Source organism: Tamandua tetradactyla, chromosome 15, assembly GCF_023851605.1.
Source record: "Tamandua tetradactyla isolate mTamTet1 chromosome 15, mTamTet1.pri, whole genome shotgun sequence".
Taxonomy (NCBI): domain Eukaryota; kingdom Metazoa; phylum Chordata; class Mammalia; order Pilosa; family Myrmecophagidae; genus Tamandua; species Tamandua tetradactyla.
This window is the reverse complement of record NC_135341.1, coordinates 21,357,571-21,380,292: the sequence shown is the minus strand read 5'-3', so window position 1 is coordinate 21,380,292 and position 22,722 is coordinate 21,357,571. Positions and strand designations below refer to the sequence as shown.

Genomic DNA, 22,722 nt, shown 5'->3' with positions numbered 1-22,722 from the left:
AGCTATTACGTCGCCATTTGCCACAATTCTGGCTTCCTTCACATGGTGTTTGGAGAATTGGGGAAAAAATGCTATGATATTAGGAAGGAGGAATGGTGCATGTGAACAGGGACGTAGGAAATAGGCTCAGTAATCATACTTCATCTGTGCCAAGTTTGCAGCTTAAATGATATGCAAATGAGGAATATTTTAAATAAATCACTATCCCTGACTAAAGAGATACAAATGTTTAAATGACCTTGGGCAATTTACTTAGCCTTTCTAAGCCTGGATAAGCTATCCATTGAATAAGTATGTTGAAATGATATATGCAAAGTACTTAGCTCGGTCCCTGGCAGGTAGCAGGCAATCAGTAGATATTATTATGATCATTATTATCATTATTAAAATATGCAGAAGATGTTATAACCCATGATCTAGTTGACTGTGATAGAAGGAGCAAGGATAGTGAGGTCATGTAGACTCAGGTTGGAATCTTGGTTCAGTCACTTACTAGCTATGCAAACTCCTGTATCAATCAGTTTAGGTTTTGTTGTAATGTATAATAAGAGAGCCCAAATCTCAGTAACTCATAACTCAAAATGAATTTCTTGCTCAACTCCAAGTTCATCAAGGTCTGGCTGTAGCTCTGCTCCACACTATCCTCATGCCAAGACCCAGGTTGAAAGAGAAGCCTCTGGGTAGAACATTATATTTTTCACAGTAGAAGAAAACAAAGGAGATGGCAAATTAGGTACTTATTCTTAAAACTTGCACCCAGAAACAAATAGATTAAATCTGCCCACATTTCATTGGTTACAGCAAGTTATAGGGCAACTCCTGGGTTCAAAACGGCAAGCATGTAAAAGGAGGGTGGGCACTGCAGGGAGTGATGGGACAACGATTCTATCTACCATGCCTCTGATGTGGACCTCTAAGTCTTCGTCTTTGCTTCTACAGAAGTCTGAGAGTTGATAAATGAACTAATGCATGCAGAAAGACTATGACGAGTCAGGCTCTGCCCTAGATATTTAAAATATCTACAGAATCTCGAGTCCTCATAACCAGCTAAGGTAGCTATTATTTGCTCCATTTTGGCTTAGTTAAAAAAAATTTAAACAAAAAACCAGAAGGCTTGAAGAGGTTAAGCAATGTCAGCCATGAGATCATACATGCCAACTGCAGGGCACATACTAAGTGCTTGATAATGTTAGTTCTCTCACCCTCCCCTAGTAGTTGGAAAATGCCATATTTTTTAAACAACTGTTTCTAATTGTTTTTGACACTCTCTATATGTAGAAAGAGCAGTAGGAGCAAAACTGGTTGACTGCAGATGGTGCAACTGGAAGCACTTTAGTGATTTACCTACTCCCGAAATTTCTAGTTTTTCTCTAACAAATTCCATGGGCAGGGACATTCCTCACTGGAAGCACTCCTTCTTATCCAATTTTGGTGGACTTCCTACCCCATTTAGACTGTACATTGTTCCTTTCCATCTTTCTCTCCCATTCCTAAATATTATACACACATACACACAACCCCACATACCCACAAACTCCAAACCTTGTTGGCGAACCTTTGTAGTAAACAGATGGACTATCTGTGTTGCTGGGAGACCACTTCATGCATGGAATCCAGTCCAAAGGGAGTGAGAATGAAGGCAACACATGAGCTATATGGTGTAGTGGCTAAGGCTGCTGATTTTTTTTTCCCCCTGGCTCTTTTTTAAATTTGATTTTGGCTTCATTGCCTTCTAGCTGTGGGACTTTGAGCAGAACACCTCCCAGAGCTTCCACTCCTTTATCTCCTAACCAGGAATAATAATGTTACCATTCTCTGGGGATTTTGTGATGGTTTAATGAAGTAATGTTTGTAAAACTCTTAGCACAGTTTCTGACTCATAAAAAGAACTCAGCTGTTTTGTTGCTGTTATTATTTGCTGAAGGTTAGCAGACTAACAGAAAAAAACATTCTTTGCTAGAATAAAGGAAGAGTCTGAGTTAACTGAGCAAAAGAGGTGGGGCGCGGGAGTCAGAGCCCTGTTTATGAATCCAAATTTAATTTTGTGAGGCTTAAATTATAGGTATAATTTAATTGGATAGGCCCGGATTATAGAGGATCTTAGAGAGAGCATGAGTTTTACAGGTACCTACAGTGCAATCTCTGTTTAGTCCCTCAGCAGCTGTTTTTCAGCTAATTCAGGTTGACCACGCCTGTTTTCCACTTTAAAATGAACATAATAATGTGCACCTGGCCGTACACAGTGGTCGTGAAGATTATCTGCCTGGCACATGCACCCATATTCAAGATTAATTTGTCTCCCCCTTTCTCCCTTTCTGTCTTTATCCTCACCCGAATAGGATGGATGTCCCTGCTACGTGCCCTGCAACACCTGTGCTCACCCTCTGACACCACTGTCCACTCCCAACCCTGTTTGCCCCTGGAAGAAAAGGCAGCGCTTATCCCACTCTTTGCTGTTTCCCCAGCACCTGGCACTGCCTGGCCACGTGGAGGACGTTCCATAAACGCTTGAGGAGTGAACAAGTCAACAAATAATTTTCCCTTAGTGTTCAGAAGCCACCAGAACTTATACACCTGTCCCATATACCGTGCGGGTGCTTTTCCTGTATCTGCAACCCCCTTCTTCAGGGGAGCGCTGCCAACCGACCTTGCCAAAGTCCGCTTTCCCCCAGGCGACAGCCCCGAAGTTTCCCGGGAGCCCGAGGGCAACCGGGCGCGCGAGGCTGAGCGTGCACCAATGCCTGCCAGTTCTGCCTCGCCCACCCTCTCGCCCTTCCCTCTGGAGCTCGCGGTTGGCCAATTACAGCCTTTCTCTGGCTGCTTGGGTTTCTCTCCTCCCAGATTGCCTCTCCCCTACCCCAATTCTTCCCTCCCCACCCCTGGCTGGCTGGGTTCGCCTCGCCGGCGCGCTAGGTTTTCCCGAGCCCAGAGCGAGCTAGCGCCGGGGAGCTGGGTGTCGCCGGCCCCCTGCTCTCGCAGCCCTGCTCCTGGGCCCTCACTCCTCGGGCTGTTCCCGAGGGGAGTTCTGGCCCTGAGGACGAAGACGGGTCAATAGAACTACATTTTTTAAAGGGAACGTGTGGGAGAAGAGACGGAGCGAGGAAGAGCTATGGACCCTGTGAGTCAGGTAGGACAGAACTGGGCAAGGCGGCTGATGCTGGGGGACCCTGTGGCTCTGGAGATGCGCCCCCAGCCCCCTTCCTCACGCTTTTTTCTCTCTCTCTCTCTTGTCTTGTTCGTCCGAAGCTGGCCTCAGTGGGCACATTCCGGGCGCTGAAGGAGCCCCTCGCCTTCCTGCGAGCCCTGGAATTGGTGAGTAGCCCTGTATGTGAGGGGAGGGGTGTCGAGGCAGCGAACGAGCAGGTGTGGAGAGGTCGGGTGGGGTGCTCTCTGTTCAGTTGTCCTCAGAGCCGGGGATCCAACCCCCTTACTTCAGTCCTCCCCACTTCCAGAGCCAACATGCCATTCCAGGGTGGCGGAGAAAGGACCCGGGATCCCGCTTGGAGGCGGGAGTGTGCAGGGCTTTTTTGCAGGCGCGTAGACGAAGTGTTATCTCACCTCACCGCTTGCGAATGCGCAGGGGCAGTTGAAAGAAGCGTCCTCGGCAGATGGGGAGGGGAGCTGTAGCTGGGCTGGGGCCCCTCACCTGGGCCTTTGCAGGGGTGAAATGATGAGAGAAGAGACCTAGGACTGAGCAGAGGCGCTGGAAGCATGGGGCCAGGCTCGGAGAGTTGGTGAGCACTGGGGCAGCTCCTCGCGGGGACTGGGATGCTGGAAGCACTTTAGTCAACCGTTCTGCGGAGCTGGAGCGAGGGATACACTGGGAGCACCGTTACAGATGTTGAGGGAGAGAGAACATCCTTCTCTGCTACAGTTTCTCTCCTCTGACCACTCCTGTGAAGCTCTTCCAGTTCTTCCCAGAAGAACCCACCAGGCTTTTTTGCAAAGCTTTCTTCAACGACTGAGATTTAGGCAGTTGTATCATGCTTCTTTTTTATCCCTTTTTAAAAACCGCCCTGACAGGCCTATGCTAACTTGTCTATGGGCAGAGAAATGAGGCATAGAAATGATTATCTCATGGTGCCAGCAGAGCAATGCCAGGGTTGTTGGCTTGAATGATGGTTATTCCGAGTGAAATCTGCAGGTCACACATTCCCTCTTGCTAGGAGCTCTGAAAGACAAATGAACGTATCTGAACAGAAAGTTCAAAGCCCGTCATGTAGCATTAATCACTGGCCCTAACCCCTGGTAGCTGGGAAATTATGTAAGAGCATGTTCTGTGCTTCCAAATCTTAGCTCCTAGGGATTGTGTCACTTTTTTGCTATACAACAATGGCACATGTTTATATGTTTATATGGATGATCTACAGTATAATCACATTTGCCTTATTTGTAAACCTGGATAAAAATGCATGAATGTATTGATTTGACATACATTAAGGTGATATTTGGAAGACTTGAACTAGAGGCTCTGAGCAGGCTTTTCTGTAACTGTTTTCCTTACAGCCAAATTAAATAGAACGAGAAGTACAGTTCAGAAAACTTTCATTTGGTTTTCTCAGAATTCTGCCCACTTTCAGTCATTCAGTCCGTATTTGCTGTCAAAGAGTGGTTTATTGATCAAAATTATAGCTCCATTGCCAAGCCATTTTCTCTCAAAACAAAGTTCAAAGATCTGATATCCTTTTCTGGCATAATCTCTTATTGTTTCACATTATTGCTTACCTGAAATATTAATATATGTTCTCCTCAATCCTGTCGCAGGCATTATTTCTTGTCACTGCACAGCCTCTATGGATATATTTCAAAGTGTGGTCAGCCTGGACCCACTTAAGTGTGGGCACCACCTAAGATTCCCAAACGAAAACACTGAGAGGGTTGGTGCCTATGAATCTCTAATGCGCATTAAAGTTTGAGAACCACCATCCTGAGCTCTGCCAAGTCTCCTCAAACCCAAAAGCATATTTTACCTTAATGCCATTACTATGTTTGTTCACACAGCATGAAATAGCCTCACACCCCAAATCTAGAAAAAAAAAAAAAGTTTGTCTTTTAAACTCAGTTTCAATGTTATTTACTCAGTGCTGACATTGCTCATATTTACTCCTTCCCCTTTCCTCTACCTAAACTTGATTCATCCAATTCTTTGGGATTCCATTACATTTTGTTCATTCTATAAGAATAGAATTTGTTACATTGTGGTATAGTTACGTTTTTCTTGGTGTGTCTGGTTGGGGCGGGTGGGGGGAGACGGAGAGATAAGTAGTATGTTTATAATCTTTCCTCCTTTTCTTCTAGGCCTCTAAGGAGGAAGGGCTTGTACTTGTAAAGCAGTTATCAGACTCTCATTTGGGAACAAAGGCTGAATAATGGACAAAAATAACTTTAAAAATAGACAAATTAAGCTGATCTAAATTTTTTTAAAAGTAAAGGAATGGAGCAGGGAGAAAGAAGTCTAATTGTTTAGAAAGTTTTAACTACTGGAGAAAAAAGGGAAAGAAAATCTATTTTGTATGCATGTGGTGGGGTGGGGAGCCACTCTCAGGTGTCTTTCTCTGTAGAAGAGATTGACAGAGTGAGAGAGGATTTTTAAAAAGGATTTTAAAGTAGTTTTGTGGTATATATATATTTTTAGACATTTTCATGAAACACTGGAGAAATGTTTTAATTCCTTTCTATCATTTTTGTTGTGGTTGGGCTATTTCTTATGTAATTCTATGCTGGGATATTGGGCCACATGGGAAGGCATATTTATATAGTTTGCACTTGTGCAGTGTCTGTATCACTTACTCCTTGAGTTTGGAGATCATATTTTTATCATTGTATCTGTAGCTCCTAGAAGATTTCCTAGCACACCTATTTACTCATGAATGTTACATGCCCTGAACACAGTTCTGTTCTTTAACATTGCCACTAACGAAATTTTTAAGGTTTCAAAACTGGGAGAAAACTATACTAATGTCACTTGGTCCTTGCCATGCTTTGGGCATAAACGTTCCTCAAGTGTTAAAGTTTAACTCAGTTTATATAATTTTTAGTATATGTATAATACAAATAAAGAATTGAATAAGTATGTACGGATTGTTATTCGCATATAGCATATAATGAGGGAATATTGTCATTATCATAATATTATCCAGGTTTCCCCTCTTTAGTCTTTGATATTCTGTAGGTGTATATCTACCTACACATAATAAAATAGAATATTCACTCATTCAAAAAGCGTACATAAGCACACAGGACCTTCCAGGCCTGACCTGTACACTGTGTATTCTATGTTGCCCCAAAGTGACACAGTTCTTGCCCTATGGAGCTTGCAAACAAGTGTGTGAAGGAGAACATCTCATGGAAGCTCACCAAAAGGATTCTTTAGATCAAAGATCAGGTTAGGTATTTGAAAATGATATTTTCAGTGTAGATTTTTTGGATAATGGCCTCAGATAATAGCTCTGTTTTCTTATTTTCTAATATAAAACAAGGGCAAAGAAGCATTTTACTTTGTTGACTTAAAATTGCTATAGAATAGATGAATGCATGTTTTTTAAAACTTCAGTACATACAGATAATAGTTTCATAGAGGAAAAATTGAAGAACAAGTTATATGTTAAATCCCATCAGTAGATCCATTGGGTAGATGAGGTAATGGCCAAGTCCAAGGTTTATATTATTCAATATCCACCTCTCAAGTTAGATTGAGTTTGATCTTATAAGATCATGTCTTTAAACATGCAAATTTATATGGAAATGCGTGCTAGAAGTGGAACAAAGAAATATGTTTTACAAAAACACAATTTTAAAGCCAGGGGGAAATATTAGATTCAAACTGAACAAACATACTGAGCAGCTACCATCCATGAGACCCAGTAAGGCCCCTCTACAGTCAACCCTTTCGTCATCCTGGGATGTGGGAATGGTCAGTCCCATCTTACGATTGAGAAAAATGCAGACCCAGGGAGAAGTTCCAGGTCACATGGCCAGCAAATGGTAGAATTTTATAAATGTGTTTCTTGGGGCCATCCCTTAGTCTATCTTCCAATATAGTAGAGTTCACTTAGCCCAAGAGTCTCCTTTGATAGATGACAAAAATGCAGCTTAAAGGGATTAAATAGTTAAATTGAGTAGTCATTTTTTTGACTGCTCCACTTTTGCTTCCTTTTCCTAACTTTGTCTCTAGACAACTTTCTGGATGTTTTTCTAAGAAATTATAGAAACTTATTAAGTGTGGTTTTTTATGGATATTCATTGGTTCTGGCTGTTAGCTGTATATCCACTTAAAATTAAGAATTCATCTGACACTCAAAGGTAAGAATAAAAATTCATATACCAGGTATTCCAGAATGTTCTTTGAAGCCAGTAGATGCTCTCTTGATTTCAACTGCTGTTTCACTCCCTGTATTAAAATGCATGTGATCATGGTTCACTGTTGAATTATGACTGAATCTGAGTTTTTCTATAATTGCATGACGCATAATTCATTTCTGTGACTGAAGGTGCCGTGATTCTGGGGTTTGGAATATAAATCAAAGTGGTTCTCTGCTTTAATTTATTCCAAATTTATCTACCCTCTCAATTTTGGAATAATCACAGAATGGTGAATGTTGAGTTTTTAGAAAGCGATAATGCTTTTGACCATTCTCTGCAGGGGTAATGGGGTTGACATGATTTTGTATTTAGGGGAAAAATAGATTGACCTTAGAGGTGTACAGTATATAACTGTATAAGAAGCTGTATGAACAGTTCGAAATAGTCAATCTGATTCACAAAGACTGGAGTACTTGACTGCATATTCTATCTGTATCTCCTTTAAGAGTGCGCTCCCTTAGATGGCGAAACATTGGTACTGTTTATTTCTGTGTTCTCCACCAGTGTCTGTCATAGTGCTGGGTAAACAGTAGTTAATCAGCAGAAATTTTCAATTGAGAGTGACAGAGTCCTAAAAATACCCTGGTTTCTAACGTTTCTGGGGAAGCTTTTCAGAGGAATGGAGAGCAGCTTTACAGTTGGTATGGGTAAGGCCTTTAAGCTACAATTCTTCTTTTCTGTATTTATGCTGCAGAAATAAAAGTGTATGTTTGAATATATGTTCAAGGATATTTATTGCAGCATCATTTGTAGAGGGAAGACTGGAAATAATAAGTCTATTAGTAGAAAAATTGTTAAAGTGTGATTCCTTCATATCGTGAAATAGTATCATGCAATTAAAAAGAATGAATTAAATTAATATACATTGACCTGGAATACCAATACATGTGATTGTATTTAATGAAATTATTAAGTGGGAAAAACTGATTTTATTATTTTAATCAGCACGTCAAAACAAATTTATTCAATCAAATTTCTAATCAAATACTCTAAATATAGAGTATTATACTCTGTATTTCTAATATATAGAGTATAATACTGTTTTTGTAAAAAGAAAAAAGTTGCTTTGCATGTGTTGTGAATTTGTATAAGCATAAAGTAAAATATAGATTTATGTCACTGAAATGTTAAAATTGCTTTTTCAGAAGAGTACAATTTGAGATGTGGTGGGGAAGGAAGGGGAGAGACTGAAGGAAAGTCATGGCATACATAAGGAATCATAGGTATATCACTCATCCATAGTGTACACATGAGGAATTCTTCAAAGGAACTCATATTTTAAATTATTTCGTATGAACTGACCATGTGAAATGACATTATCTGTAAAGTCATCTTCCACTTTTGGATTTTATAGCCTTAAGGAAAAAATGCACTTTATTAATGAGTTCTTTCCTTTGGAAGAGCTCAGGGACACAGTAGATTTAAAGTCTGAGTAACAAAAGTAAAAATCAAGACTTAACGGAAAAGCTTTAGCCAATTTCAAAGACTTTCAGGCAAAACCCCAAATTCCTAAGCTCTACTTAAATGCATCAAGGTACTTTTCAGTATCTTTCAGGTCAAAACAGAAATTCAGGGTGTAGCACTGACTGGTGGTACATTCCATTTATTCCATGATGATTAATAAAGTACATTCAGCAAAATTCTTAAACCATCATTTGGAAATGGTGAAAAATACTGAATTTACTACATTTCTCAGACTTTTTCTGGAGTACTAAGTTATGACAGTTCTCTATTCCATTGAGCATTGATTGTTTCCTTCTCATATATTACTTCAGAACTTTGCCAGTAGGCCTTTGATTTCCTTCTTTTCTTTTATATATATATAAATATATATGTGATATATACTTTTTAGTACATCCTTTCCATCCTTTCTTTTCTCCATTATTTACAAGGCTCTGGATTTACAGCTGTATGTGTATTTATGTGTAATGGATTATGGCGAAACAGGACAAGAATTGCTACAGGTGTAAGACATCAAATGGACTTAAACTCCCCCAAGTAATGTTTGCTTGGCTCATATAGTCTCCTAACATAAAGCTGCAGGTACAGATACCATCCCTAGGAAATTAACTGCTTGATCAGCTTGCCTGCTTCCTCTAATTCTATTTCTTTGACATCTACTCCCCTCCGTCCCACTCAGTTTTGCCATACCATTTCTGCTCTAATCCCAGGACTTCATATTTCCATCTGCCTTTCCTTTCTGCTTATCTGCCTTCCCAAAGATAGCCAGCCATAGACATGGTCTCTAAAATGAGTATAGGTCTTCTTGATTTAAATGGAGGTTCTAGCATTTATATAATCTTCACTCCTGAATCTAAATTCTGAGCTGTGTTTCCCAAGCAAACATCATACTGCATACTTGACATGCATGTTGTTGATAACAAAGCATTTCAATATAATATAAATTAATAATAGCTACCATGTTCAACTCTTGAGAGAACTAACAATAGCTACGATTGTCATGCAGGTTTCAGATGAGGCATTATATTAAAATGTTTTCCATACATAATTGTGTTCAATCTGTTTGGCTCCAACTTCCCCATTTTACCATGAAGATCAGAGATGTTTACTCACCCATCCAGGACACACTTGTAGGAAATGGCAAAGTCATTCTTTTAAATGATGCCCTCTTCTGCTTCATCCAATATGGTAAGCACTTGTCATATCTTATCCCTAATCTGCAAACAAACTTTAAAAGGCAGATATTATCCTATTTTACCATTTTTATTTCACCTAATAGGTATATATTCTAGGCTTTTTCTGAAAATGCCAAAGAATGTTTGTATTTAGAAATGAATTAAATAGTCATCAATTGTCATCCAGTATTCAGCTTTAGTTTCTGTTGGTTATTAATTAACCAAAGTAGGTAGGTGCCAATTAAAAAACAGTATTTTTTTCATTTAAAATATGTGAAAAAGTTTGATTATAAAGCCAGTTATTTAATTTAATCTCATTTTATGATACTTTTTCTCTTTTTTTGTTAAAAAAGAACACAATTCTCTTTTTTCTTAAGTGTAAACAAGCCAGGGAATTCTAGCATAAAATTTATTTAAATCATGAGTAGCAATCTTACATAGAGGGTCTGATGTAATTTCAAAGCTGCCTTAATGCGGGTTTAATTATAACTTTCTCGCCTCTCAATTAGTGACAAAAATCATGTGCAATTGGAATATGAATCGATAAATACACTTTTTGGAAAAGAGCAACTCCCCTGCGTGCTAATGGATTCATCGCTTAATGCTTTTCTGGATTTATTAAGCCAATTGGTGCTTGGTTCCAAAAATATAGGAAAGAGAGAAGTGTCTGGAATATTTCTTCTGGAATCAAATCCAGATTTTGTCCTTTACCACCTTGGTGACCTTGGGCAATCTCACTAGACTTCATCTTTCTCATCTATAAAATGGAGATAATGGGCGGGCCACAGTGGCTCAGCAGGTAAGAGTGCTTTCCTGCCATGCCCAAGGACTCAGGTTTGATTCCCAGTGCCTGCCCATGTTAAAAAAAATGGAGATAACGAGAGTTCCTATTCATATGATTGCCATAATGATTAAATGAGATAATCCATGCAAAATTTCTGGCAAAGTGCCTGGGCTCAATAAACAATTATAAAGGTCATGATGATGATGATGATATTGTAGCAGGTGATTCTGGTGACGATGCAAAAGGAGAAAGTAGCAATCCTTCAGAAAATAATTTAGAAAATTATGGTTGACTTCTTTCAAGTTAGAATTTTGGTGAAATAGTGAAGCAAAAGATCTACATTTGTACTTGCTCAGACTTCAGCCCCTCTGTCTCTACACCCTAATGAAGAGGGCTTTTAGGCTATCATGGCTGTTTTTACCATAGATGAGTGACTCTCCAGGGCCTTGCTTCTTGGAATCTTTGCATTTCAAAGAACATCTCAAAGAGAGCAATGCTGAACCTAAAGGAGATCTAATGGAAGAATTGCATGCTCTTGATCCTCGGGATTTTTTATTAAGGCATGAGGAAAGAATTCTCCTGTCTTTCTCAAATTATAATCCATAGACAATTGCTTATCCTTGAAAGGATTACAGCATGTCTAAGTAAATTCCCCAGGGTGTAGGTGATGGTTTTTATAGGGCCAACCAAAGACATTTGCATACCCCACCCTAACACCAGATGCCCCTAGGAGTCTCCCAGCTAGGAATACGGAAGGAACACTGGACTCATGTTAGGGTAGAGGCAACATCCTTAGTTCTCTGATCACAGAGGATTTACACACACACAAACACACACATATCTCTCCCTCTCCCTCTCCCCCTCCCCCTTCTCCCCCCCTCCACCTCCACCTCCCCCCCTCCCCCCACCTCACCTGGGTATAGGAGTAGAAAGAGCATCTTACTTTAGTGGAAAAATAATAGAAAGTCTTTAAGAAATGTATGTGCAGAACCATAACATTCCTTCAAGTCATCATCTTCTGCAGGCATGTGTTTGATCTTGCCAGTGTTTTCATTCTTGTTCATTCTAGGAGTTTCACCTTTCTTTGAGAACCTCAGTTTCTTGATCCAAGTACTGATGACAATACCCCTTGCCTACTATTTTAGTTTGTTAAAGCTGCCAGAATGCAATATACCAAAAACAGAAGGGCTTTTTAAAAGGGAATCTATTAAGTTGCAAATTTAAAGTTCTGAGGCCATAGAAATGTCTAAACTAAGACATCCGGAGAAAGATACCTGAACTCCAAAGAAAGGGCTGATGCCTTCGATGTTTCTTTCTCAGCTGGGAAAGCACATGGTGACTTCTGCTGGTTTTCTCTCTTCATTTCATAAGGCTTCGGGGGGGGGGGGGGCATTTTCCTTCTGCATCTCCAGAGATGTCTGGCTACGTGGGCTCTGTAAGCACTGAAGTTTTTTTCCAAATGATTCTCTTTTAAAGAACTCTAGTAAGCAACCTCACCTTGAATGGGTGAAAGCACATCTTCATAGAAACGATCTAATCGAAAGTTACTACCTAAAACTGGGTGGGTCACATCTCCATGGAGACAGTCAAAAAGATCTCACCCAGCAATACTGAATGGCTTTTCAGGAGTACATGACAGTTTCAAACCAGCACACCTACCTTTCCATAGTGTTGGAAATCTTACGTGAGATCAAACAAGTGAAAGCACTTTGTAAATTACTAAGTGTCCTCCAAAAGGATAAACTAATTGCAATCATGATGACGATCTAACTGGCTCAGGAAACATAAATAATCTCTCTTGTCTAGGAGAGTACAGGGTGGGGCGTGAAGTATATGTGCCTGAGCTCTTCAAGGGGCTGAATCCTCCTTCCCTACTCTCCAGTCTCAGCCCCCGTCTCTTTGGTTTCTTTAGAACCTATGAGAAAAAAGATTCTCTACAGCTTTATGTGATGAATCATGAAAAAGATGGGGGGGGGTCCAACTTTACTCCTGTTAGCTCTCATACTGAAAACCAATTTCTTGCTCTATACATGTTCACATTTTCTTGGATGCTTTTGTAATCTCGGTAGTAATTTCTTTCTAGTCTGCTAGACCTTTGCACTGGCTGCCTCCTCTGCTTGGAACGCTTTCCCTCTCTCCTCTCCCCTAACCTCATTTGACTGGTGAAGTCCTCTTCTTTCTTCAGGTGTCAGCTTAGATGTCACTTGTTCTGGGAGGATGTCCCTGAGTAGGAAGGTCCCACTCAATGAGGTCAGCCTCCTCATGGCCCCTAGAGTTCACCCTGGAATAACGTGTTCACATTCTAGCACCTCGGCCAGACTAAAACTCCATGGGGGCAGGGCTCTTGTTTGTCGTATTCATAGGCATTCTATGCATCTAATACAGTAATTGGAACATAAAAGGGCCAACCCGAGACATTCACAAATCCCCCCAATTCCATGCCGTAGGGGCTTAGTAAGTATTTGTTGGAAGTGAGGGTGAGGGAAAAAGGGAGAATAGGGAGAGAATGCAAGAAATGAATCCTAGAGAACACACTGGATGGAGAGTGCATTCCCCTTCTCCTGATCCCCATTGCAAAGGGGCCTTGGAAGGACTCCAAAAAGACAACTCTTTACCTGTTAGTCCTAGTTACTGGGGAAAGCAATTCACTTCAGGTGTTGAAGAAGAGGGCTTTTGTAGGGATGTCCATGGCACAATAGGGGAGGTGAACTCTTACAGAAATAAAGGTGTAAGGACTGAAACAGGTCCACGCTCAGGTCTTGGGATCCAGGCAGTGTTTAGAATGACAGCAAGAATGTCGCCATTATTGTTTCTTGGCCGCTGTCTTACCTGCTCTCTTTGTGTCTTTCTCCCTTCTGCTTCCCATGCGGTTTCTTCTTTCCATGATTCTAATCTGACATCCTCAGAGAAGGAACGTGACTGGCTCACCTAATGATTGTTTTAGTTTGGGCACAACAATCAGCCCCAGCTATGTCATATGTCTATACTCAAGCCATGGACTGGCCAATGTGTCAGATGCCCACTAATATCACACGTGGCCTGAAGTAAAAGGACCTTGAGATTCAAAACCAGCCCTCTACTCTGTTATTCACCTGAAGCAGTGGGAGGGAGAACCCTTCAAGTCATAGGATTTGTAATCCAGGCACTGTCAGAGGTAAATAGACCAGATATAATAAAAATGATTTTTTTCACCAGTACTTCTTTGATGAAGGTAGTACTAGTTATCGTCTCAAAGAGAATATGTTGCACATTTGAGATTTTAGGATCAGAACTCCTAGAATTCTTTCTGATTTGAGGATTATTTGGTGGATTTGCAACTAAATTTATCTGAGGGGTGTAGTGTTTGTTCCTCGGCCCACGAGGCCCCTTGTACTTTTGCTATCTTGCCCATCAGCTAAAAAGCCTCTTCCTGAAGGAATAAAGGGATTTTGCTGAATGCTGAAATAGGCCATTTGCAAATGAAGATGTATTGCCTCAAAGCTGAATGCACTTAATGTGACTGTGTGACTGTGAAAACCTTGTATCTGATGCTCCTTTTATCTACGGTATGGACAGATGAGTAAAACATATGGATTAAAAACAAATAAATAATAGGGGGAACGAATGTTAAATTGAGTAGATTGAAATACTAATGATCACTGAAAGGGAACAAAAAATAGGGGAATAAAGGTTTAACTATATTGGATAGATGGAAATACTAGCAGTCAGTGAGAGGGAGGGGTAAGGGGTATGGCATGTGTGAGTTTTTTCTTTTTATTTCTTTTTCTGAAGTGATGCAAATGTTCTAAGAAATGATCATGGTAATGAAGACACAACTATGTGATGATATTGTGATTCATTGATTATACACCAAGAATGGGTTGTTCATATGTTCATAATGTTTGTGTTTGTATGTTGTTATGTTTTGTCCATTAAAAATAAAACTGAATGCACTTTACCCTTGGTCATATATTGGTAAGCTAATTCAGCTCTCACTTTTAATGTTAGAAGACTACATTAATTACTACATTTATTTTTTGTGTGTATTACTGTGGTTGGAAATTGAAAAGCACAAACATTGTGGGGTTTTTTTGCTTTTAACTTAAGATCACTGTCCAAATTAAATTTTTGTACCAAATGTTTATTTACAGAAGAGTCATTGGCTTGCCTGGTGGCATAGGTGCTGTTTGCATGAGAAGGGGAGGGGAGGAATTGGTTGACAAGAACCGCTGTGATAAAAACTGGAAGGCGGCCTGGGGCTTGCAGAAGCATGGGCTGTGCAGTCAGCTCTTCGTTCCAGCCAGGGCGCAGGGCTCGTTAAGCAAATTGCACAGTCCTGATCCTCAGGGTCCACAGCCATAATAACCACATCTTTGGGTTGCTGTAAGGATTAATTATGATAATGTTTGTAACATCCCCAGGATAGTGTCTTGTCCATATTAAGGTTTCCTAGCTGTAAATGAGGAAAGGGTTGTTAAAGATGATATCCATAGATACAATTATGCATTCATAAAATCTCTACCACAGTTTGGACATGAAGTTTGCTCAATATTGTCATTGTTATATTGCTTTTTGCTTCTATTATTATCTTCTCATTTGGGAGAAAATTGATTGTGCGATTATCTTAAGTATATACAAGTAGTGTTAATACTAATACCTAGAGACAATCACTTTACTGAAAGCTAAACTTAGATTTTTTCACTTCATATCATAATTACCTTATGAAAGACTAGTCAACAGTCCTTTGCTACAGATATGGAAATTGTAGCCTGGAGAAATCAAACTATTTGCTCTAGTTCATGTAGCTAGTATGTAACAGAGCCATGGTTGAGCTTAGGCAATTGGATGCCAGACTCCATGCACTCATCATTTTCTGCAGTGCTTCTTGTTATATTAATTACTCCTTACCCTAGGTCTTGGAGTTAAATGGCTTCTTAAATGGAAACAGCAGGGATGATATATAATTTCCTCTTAAAATCATGTCTTCTCATTCCTAATTCAGTTCACTTTCTACTATCTCAGGCTGCTGAAGCACAAAGCAAAATTCAAATAGAGATGTCAGAACCTTCTCAGGGATCCTCTAAATTCTCTTTTTATTACTTCATATAATTTTACTGACCTTGAGTATCTTTTCTAACAAAATTTTCATTCACTGATCCATTGTGTAAAGAAATGCAAGTCTAGGAATGTGCATTTGAAACATATCTATAAATAGATCTGTAGAGATCAGGAAGGACCTGATTATTTAACAAGATCATAAACACTTAAATTCCTTTTGGATGCCTGGTAAGTTATTTAAGACATTCAGTTTCCATCAGGGATGCGGGAGAAGCAAATAAAATTTTGTCGGCTCACTGTGTGAGTGTATGTATGTATGTATGTGTAGCTGTCCTTGGGTTTGTATTTGTTTTTTAATTTGATAGATTCATTTGCCAAATAAGTAGATATATCCCCTGTGGTTTTAACAGGAAGGGCTCACTCATCCATCTGGTCTACCATGAGACTGCCTGCCTGTGCTTTCATGCCCTGACTTCACCTGGTAGTTTTGCCTTCACCTGACAGATAGTTAGATTCCTGCCTGGATTCTTCTTGAAACTGAAATCGAGAAGAACTGAGAAAGTAGAAGGTTAAAATGAATTAAGGAATTACACCAGGAAATTATTAGGCATCAACCCCTGCTCTGAAGGAAGATGGAAAATCCTGGGAGACATTTGCTGGAAGGACTGGGTGAGAAATGGATCATGCCTGTGATTTAGAGCATGCTGGCTTTGGAACCATAGACATTTGGGCACCTACCAACCTTGGGTATGTTCTTGGGCAAATCCACCTCACGGAGTCTCAAATTCCTCAGAGATTTCACCTATATCAAAGATGTGTTTAAATGATAAAAAAATGAATCAGTGTCTGATAAATCTTGGACAAATCCCTTTCTCTCTTCTGTTCTCAGTTTCATAAACTATAAAATGATGGTAATATTATCTACAAAACAGAATTGTGGAATACAATGAGCTAAATAAGTTCCTACCAGAAGGCTCAGTAAATGTTGGTGCTCCCTGAATCTAGAAAACTAAATCTCAAGAATCTAGGGAATCTTTCCTAGAAGAGTAAAACCTTATGTGCTACCTTTAATATTCATCTACAGCTGAAGACTATTTTCATTTGTTTGGGGAAAGAGAGAAGGTATGTTTTCACTTTTCATAATCATCTACTAGAGTTTATTTAAGAACTTTTTGTCGGAGGCACAGATGATTTTTATGAAGCAGTCGAAAGCAAAGCATGATTTTTATATGAACAACAAAATCACCCTCATTATTATTTGAAACTTAATTTAAAAGATGTGCTTTTTGGTTAATAAAAAAAAAGAAAGAATTTGTGTGAAAATGTTAATGACAGTGAACTCTAGCTATTCTGAGAGAAAGGCTATGGTTACCAACAACAGTAGGTAAATTCAAAACGTAAACATTGTAGTTTCTGTATTTTTAAAATTTAGATTATTAAATGCTCTTTTTAAAAGGTCTAGCTTTATTCACTATATTCCAACCATTTGCTAATAGGAAGAATATTTAGGTTTGACTATCAGCATTATTACCGACAAGCTGTGTGACCTTGAACACATTACTTAACCTCTCTGGGCGTTTCACATTTATAAAATGGAGATAATGCTAACTAGCACACAGGGCTATTGTTTTCATTAAATGAGGTAACATTTGCACATAGAGTGATGACACATAAAATGTATTTATATTTAATAGATGCTTATTTCCTTGTTCCCCCCCACACACACACCAATATTTTTTACTTTAAATAGAAAAGAATATACCGGAAAATTCAGGCTTTTATTTCTCTAGATGGTCTCTTTGTCTCCTCTCTCTCTCTCCTTCCTTCCCTACCTTTCCTCATTCTCACTCTCTTTCTGTCTGAACTGCACACATGCGAGTGCAGACACACATGCATTCTTTGTACTAGGGGTCATGAAGAGCAAGTCCACTTAACCCAAATGAATTTCAGAGGGACAGCAAATTTAGGCAGGTCGTGTTGACAAGGAAAGAATTATTAGACTGGCATGTCAAGTGCTAGATCAATATCCCCGACACATTGGAGCCCCAGGCTGTCTGTAGGATTTGGCAAGGTGACTACAAATTTGTGAAGCTATTTTCTGGAGGGACTAATATATTTATTTATTTTAGAAAAGACAAAACCCCCATAAATAGTGGGAGTTTACTATAATGGCTGTAATTTAAGAGAGCTTGCTGTGTACCAGACTACCATGCCAGTGCTACAAAGTTATATGCATGGTTTTATTCAAATCTTACAATGACCCTTTGAGGTACACTCATCCAAAGTTACACAGCTGGTGAGTGAGAAAGGCAAGGATTTCCCACCTGTATTACCCCAAAGTCTCTGGTCTCAGCCTCCACAACCTCCTTCCTTTTGAGGCCATGCTGACAAACATACCAAGCATATTTGTATTTGAGGGTGAGTTTTTGGTCATGCTATTTAGTACCATTTTTATAAGTAATATGTGCTTTATCATAAAAAATGACAATAAAATAAGCAAAAATTATAAATTAAAAATTATCCAATGTCCTTTTACTGGGAGATAACTAACACTGATATTTTGATATATTGATGATTTGATATGTAATTCTTTTATATGTGCACGTACTTTCTTGCAAAATTGGGTTTTTAGAATATAAACTATTTTTGTCACCTGCTTGGTTCTCATTATACTGTGCATGATATTTCTATGCCACTGCACCTTTCTCCATAATTTCAGTGGCTGCCTATTATTATATTATATGTCTGTCCTATAAATTATTTATCTAACTCCCTAATTTTGGTAGTTTTCAAATGTATATTACAATATTTTTCAAAACCTACAAGAAATGCCTCCCAGAAGATAATGGTGACTGTACCCCTATGTCTTACCTAGATAAGTTTCTAGAGGCAGCACTGCTGACTCAAAAGTTTTTTATCTTTTTACGGTAATTGAAACAATTGCCAAATTACCCTCCAAAGAAGTGGTTCCACAATGGGTGGCACCAGTTAAATGTTTTTCCAATTTAATCTGTGAAAATGAAATCTTTATTGAGTTTGTACTTCTTTAGTTTTGTAATGAGTTTGCACTGCTACAAAGCCGAGGCTGCCAAACTCCTGATGCCGTCACACAGCCTGTTGATATAAGCTGCTGCGTTAATCTTTCTACATCATTGTATTATTCCACTGTTTGGAAATTATTTAGATTGCTGTTCCTGACTTGGGTAGAAAGGTAAATACTGAGTCTCCCTTCCTCTGGATCAGTATATAAGACTAGATTTGTGTAAATTTTAGTATGCCAAAGATAATTACTATTGTTATAAATCTTGACTGAATCATCATAATTTTACCACTCCATTTGCATTTTATTTCTATATATATATTAAATTTATTTAACACAAGCAGCTTCTTATTATATTACTTTAAATGACATTCATATGTCTTGGTCCATATTCATTGCCTCCTGAAATGTGAAGCTCATATATATGTATAGAGAGAGAGAGAGAGAGCTTCCATACTTCTGGAATGGACTTAAGACATTTAAAACTTTAATAATTCTCTTGAGGGAAAGGAAGAGTGGATGGAGTGTTGTTGGATTATCTAAAGAATCCTGAGGCATATTTGGCTTTTGATTATAAAACACTCTATCAAGAAAATAAAATCAGCAACCATCTGGTGCCAAGGGCATTTCCTCTCTTTCTCCTGACTATGCTTGGTATTAACAGAGATAAATTAGGGATGTCACTCTGCCTCTGTCTCACAAATTGCTATTTTGGGCTACCTTTGCCTCTTAGTGAATTAAAATAAGAGCTGTGAACATTCGTTTAGAGGTACTGTGCTCTAGGTTCTTTGCTAAGTGTATTCTTCATTTTATGCATTTAATTCTAAGGATTTTATTAGAATGTATGCATCATATCCTCCCCCACCCTCTTATGAGCCAAGGAATCTGAGGCTTAGAACAATAACTAATGTTTGTTTGTACAGTTGATAATGGCAGTACTGAGACTGGAACTAGGTCTACTGGGCTTAGAAACCCTATGTGCCTCACCCTAGCAGTTGTTAGGAAAAGAATCCCGACTCACTCCCAGGGATCTGATCTCTGTATGACAAAGCATCTTAGCCATCAGGACTGCCATCCGTGATCATCATGCAACCAAAACTGACCCCAAGAGACACAGTGCCTGACCGTTCAGCCAAACAACTGGTACTTGGCAGGGAAAAAATCAACTGAGATGGTGGTTTGGCCGAGCCTATTTATTATTTGTTTCAATAAGCTGGTGAATTCTGTCAAAATGATCTGGCCTGTGGTATACAGATATATACTGATGCCTAGAGTGGACAGTGATGGTGATTAAATGTACAAATATAAGAACGTTTTTACATGAGGGAAAACGAATATCAACATTGCAGAGTGTTGAAAATGGGATGGTGTGCAGGAAAAAATAGAATCAATGCAATCTGGAGCAGCAGCAGCATTGTAATATGCCTTCACTGAATGTTACAAAGGCAATATGCCAAACTAAAGGTCAATAAGGGGATATGGTGGGGGGGAGAGGGGTGTGGGATTTTTTGTGGAAGAAAAGGAAATGTCCTCATATAAACTGTGATGATGAAGGCATGGCTTTGTGAATATACTGGGAACCACGGAGTTTTTACTTAGGTTGGATTGTGTGATGTTAGAATAAAACTCTTTAAAAATGAATAGAGAGAGGGTGATGCAAAGGTGGCTCAGCGGCAGAATTCTTACCTGCCATGCCGGACACCCGGGTTCGATTCCCAGAGCCTGACCATGCCAAAAAATAATAAGAAGAATAAGAATAGAGAGAGACAAGTGCTGGAGAAAATGTGGAGAGAAAAATGTACTTGTTCAGTTCCTTACTGTTGGTAAGGAAGCAGAGTGGTGCAACCCCTTTGGAGGGCAGTGTGGTGGTTCTGCAGGAGTCTAGGTGTATAATTGGAGCCACTGAGAGTAGGGATGCAAATGGGTGTTTATGGTGGCAGTGCTCACAATTTGCATTGGATGGAGGTGGCCTGAGGATACACTGACTAAGGAATGGAAGGGGAAATGGTGTATACATACGATAGACTACTGAGCAGCTGCAAGAAGGAATGAAGTTGTGAGGCATGCAACTAGGTGAATGAACCTAAGAACAGCATACTGAATGAAATAAGTCAGAAACAAAATGACAAATATTTTCATACCTCACTCATATTGACTAACTATGCTATATAAACTCGGATAATTGAAATTAGGGGCATAGGTTATCAGGTTTAGGCCTATTGTAAAGGTTCCTAGATTGTAAGCTCTTAGGACAGACACATCTATTCTGGAGTTGTAATTTTTATTTCTAAATTCTGAAATGCTGTTATTTGTTTATAACCTGGTCATTCCCTGGAACTTCCAGTATTTGTGTGATATCTGAGACTCAGAGGTATAGCTCTAAAGCTATGAAAGTCAGCATTACCCTATAGAGTAACTATTTAAAAAGTTGAGAAAGTGATCAGACTTCAACTAGAGATATGAATGGAGTTGATCTGGATAGGACTAAGGTAAATCAGAATACAGAGTAAAGGATGATATGGTCTAGATTTTATAACTTCAACTTCTGTGTGAGAACAAAGGAAGACAGTTTATTCGGTGCAAAGTTAATTTTTTAGTAGTACAATATCTAATTTAACTTGTCAGTTTGTTCACATACCATAATTACATGTAATCTTGAATAGGGCATGAGATCTTGTTGGTTTATACAGGTTAGTGTGATACCCCAATATACCTCAGAGTAATTTTGGCAGAAAATAAAAAAGTGTTTTCAAAGTACCATTGAGGGACTGGGGAGAAAGAAGAAAATAGTAAACTTCTCCACCTGGGGAATTCCTGATATTCTTGTAAGCATTGGGGATTGCCAATTTAATAAGCTGAGCACTTGATCTTGGGGTTCACCCCTATGAAACTTATTCCTGCAAAGGAGAAGCTAAGCCTACTTATAATTATGCCTAAGAGTCAACCCCAGAGAACCTCTTTTGTTGCTCAGATGTGGTTTCTCTCTCTAAGGCAACTCAGCAGGTGAAACCATTGCACTTCCCTCCAGTGTGGGACATGACTCCCAGGGATATAATCTCCCTGACAATGTGGGACAGAACTCCCAGAGATTCCCCATGATTCAGCGTCATGGAATTGAGAATGCCTTCTTGGCCATAATGGGGAAGAGAGAAATGAGACAAAATAAAATTTCAATAGCTGAGAGATTTCAAATATAGTCAAGAGGTTATTCTACAGGTTATTCTTATGTATTATATGATATTTCTTCTTTTTTTTTTCAGTGTATTAGAATAGCTAGAAGGAAATACCTAAACTGTTGAGCTGTGTTCCAGTAACCTTGATTCTTGAAGATGATTTTTTGACTATATAGCTTTTATAGTATGACCATGTGATTGTGAAAACCTTGTGTCTGATGCTTCCTTTATCCAGGGTATGGACAGATGAGTAAAAAATTAGGACAAAAAAGTAAATAATAAGGTGGGTAAGGGGTAAAAAAAAAAAATGGGTAGATTGTAATACTAGTTGTCGATGAAAGGGAGGGTAAGGGGTAAGGAATGTATGGGGTTTTTCTTTTTTTCTTTTGTTTCTTTTTCTGGAGTGATGCAAATACTATTAAAAAATGATCATGGTGATGAATATACAACTATGCGATGATATTGTGAGCCATTGATTGTGCACTTTGGATGGACTATATGGTATGTGAAGATAGCTCAATAAAAATATTTTTAAAGCAACAAAAACAAACAAAAAATTATCTGTCCTGAGCAAGCCAAGCAAATATCTTGTTTTCTTTGCAGTTTGAAGCCAAATCTTTCTTTCAAAATTTTTTCTTATGAGTACACTTGGAAAAGCAAAAAACGAAAGGATAGTTTTTATTTTATTTG

The 22,722-nt window shown here is 39.0% G+C and overlaps 1 protein-coding gene across 1 annotated transcript in view; it reads left to right on the top strand.

The window, feature by feature from the left end:
* Nucleotides 1-2,876: 2,876 nt before the first annotated feature.
* SYNPR (synaptoporin) overlaps nt 2,877-22,722 on the top strand; it is a 321,242-nt gene continuing 301,396 nt past the window's right edge. Inside the window, exons 1-2 of the mRNA XM_077128798.1 lie at nt 2,877-3,127; nt 3,247-3,312. Coding sequence (XP_076984913.1) covers nt 3,110-3,127; nt 3,247-3,312 — 84 coding nt within the window. The 5' untranslated portion in view covers nt 2,877-3,109. The remainder of the gene's footprint in view (nt 3,128-3,246; nt 3,313-22,722) is intronic.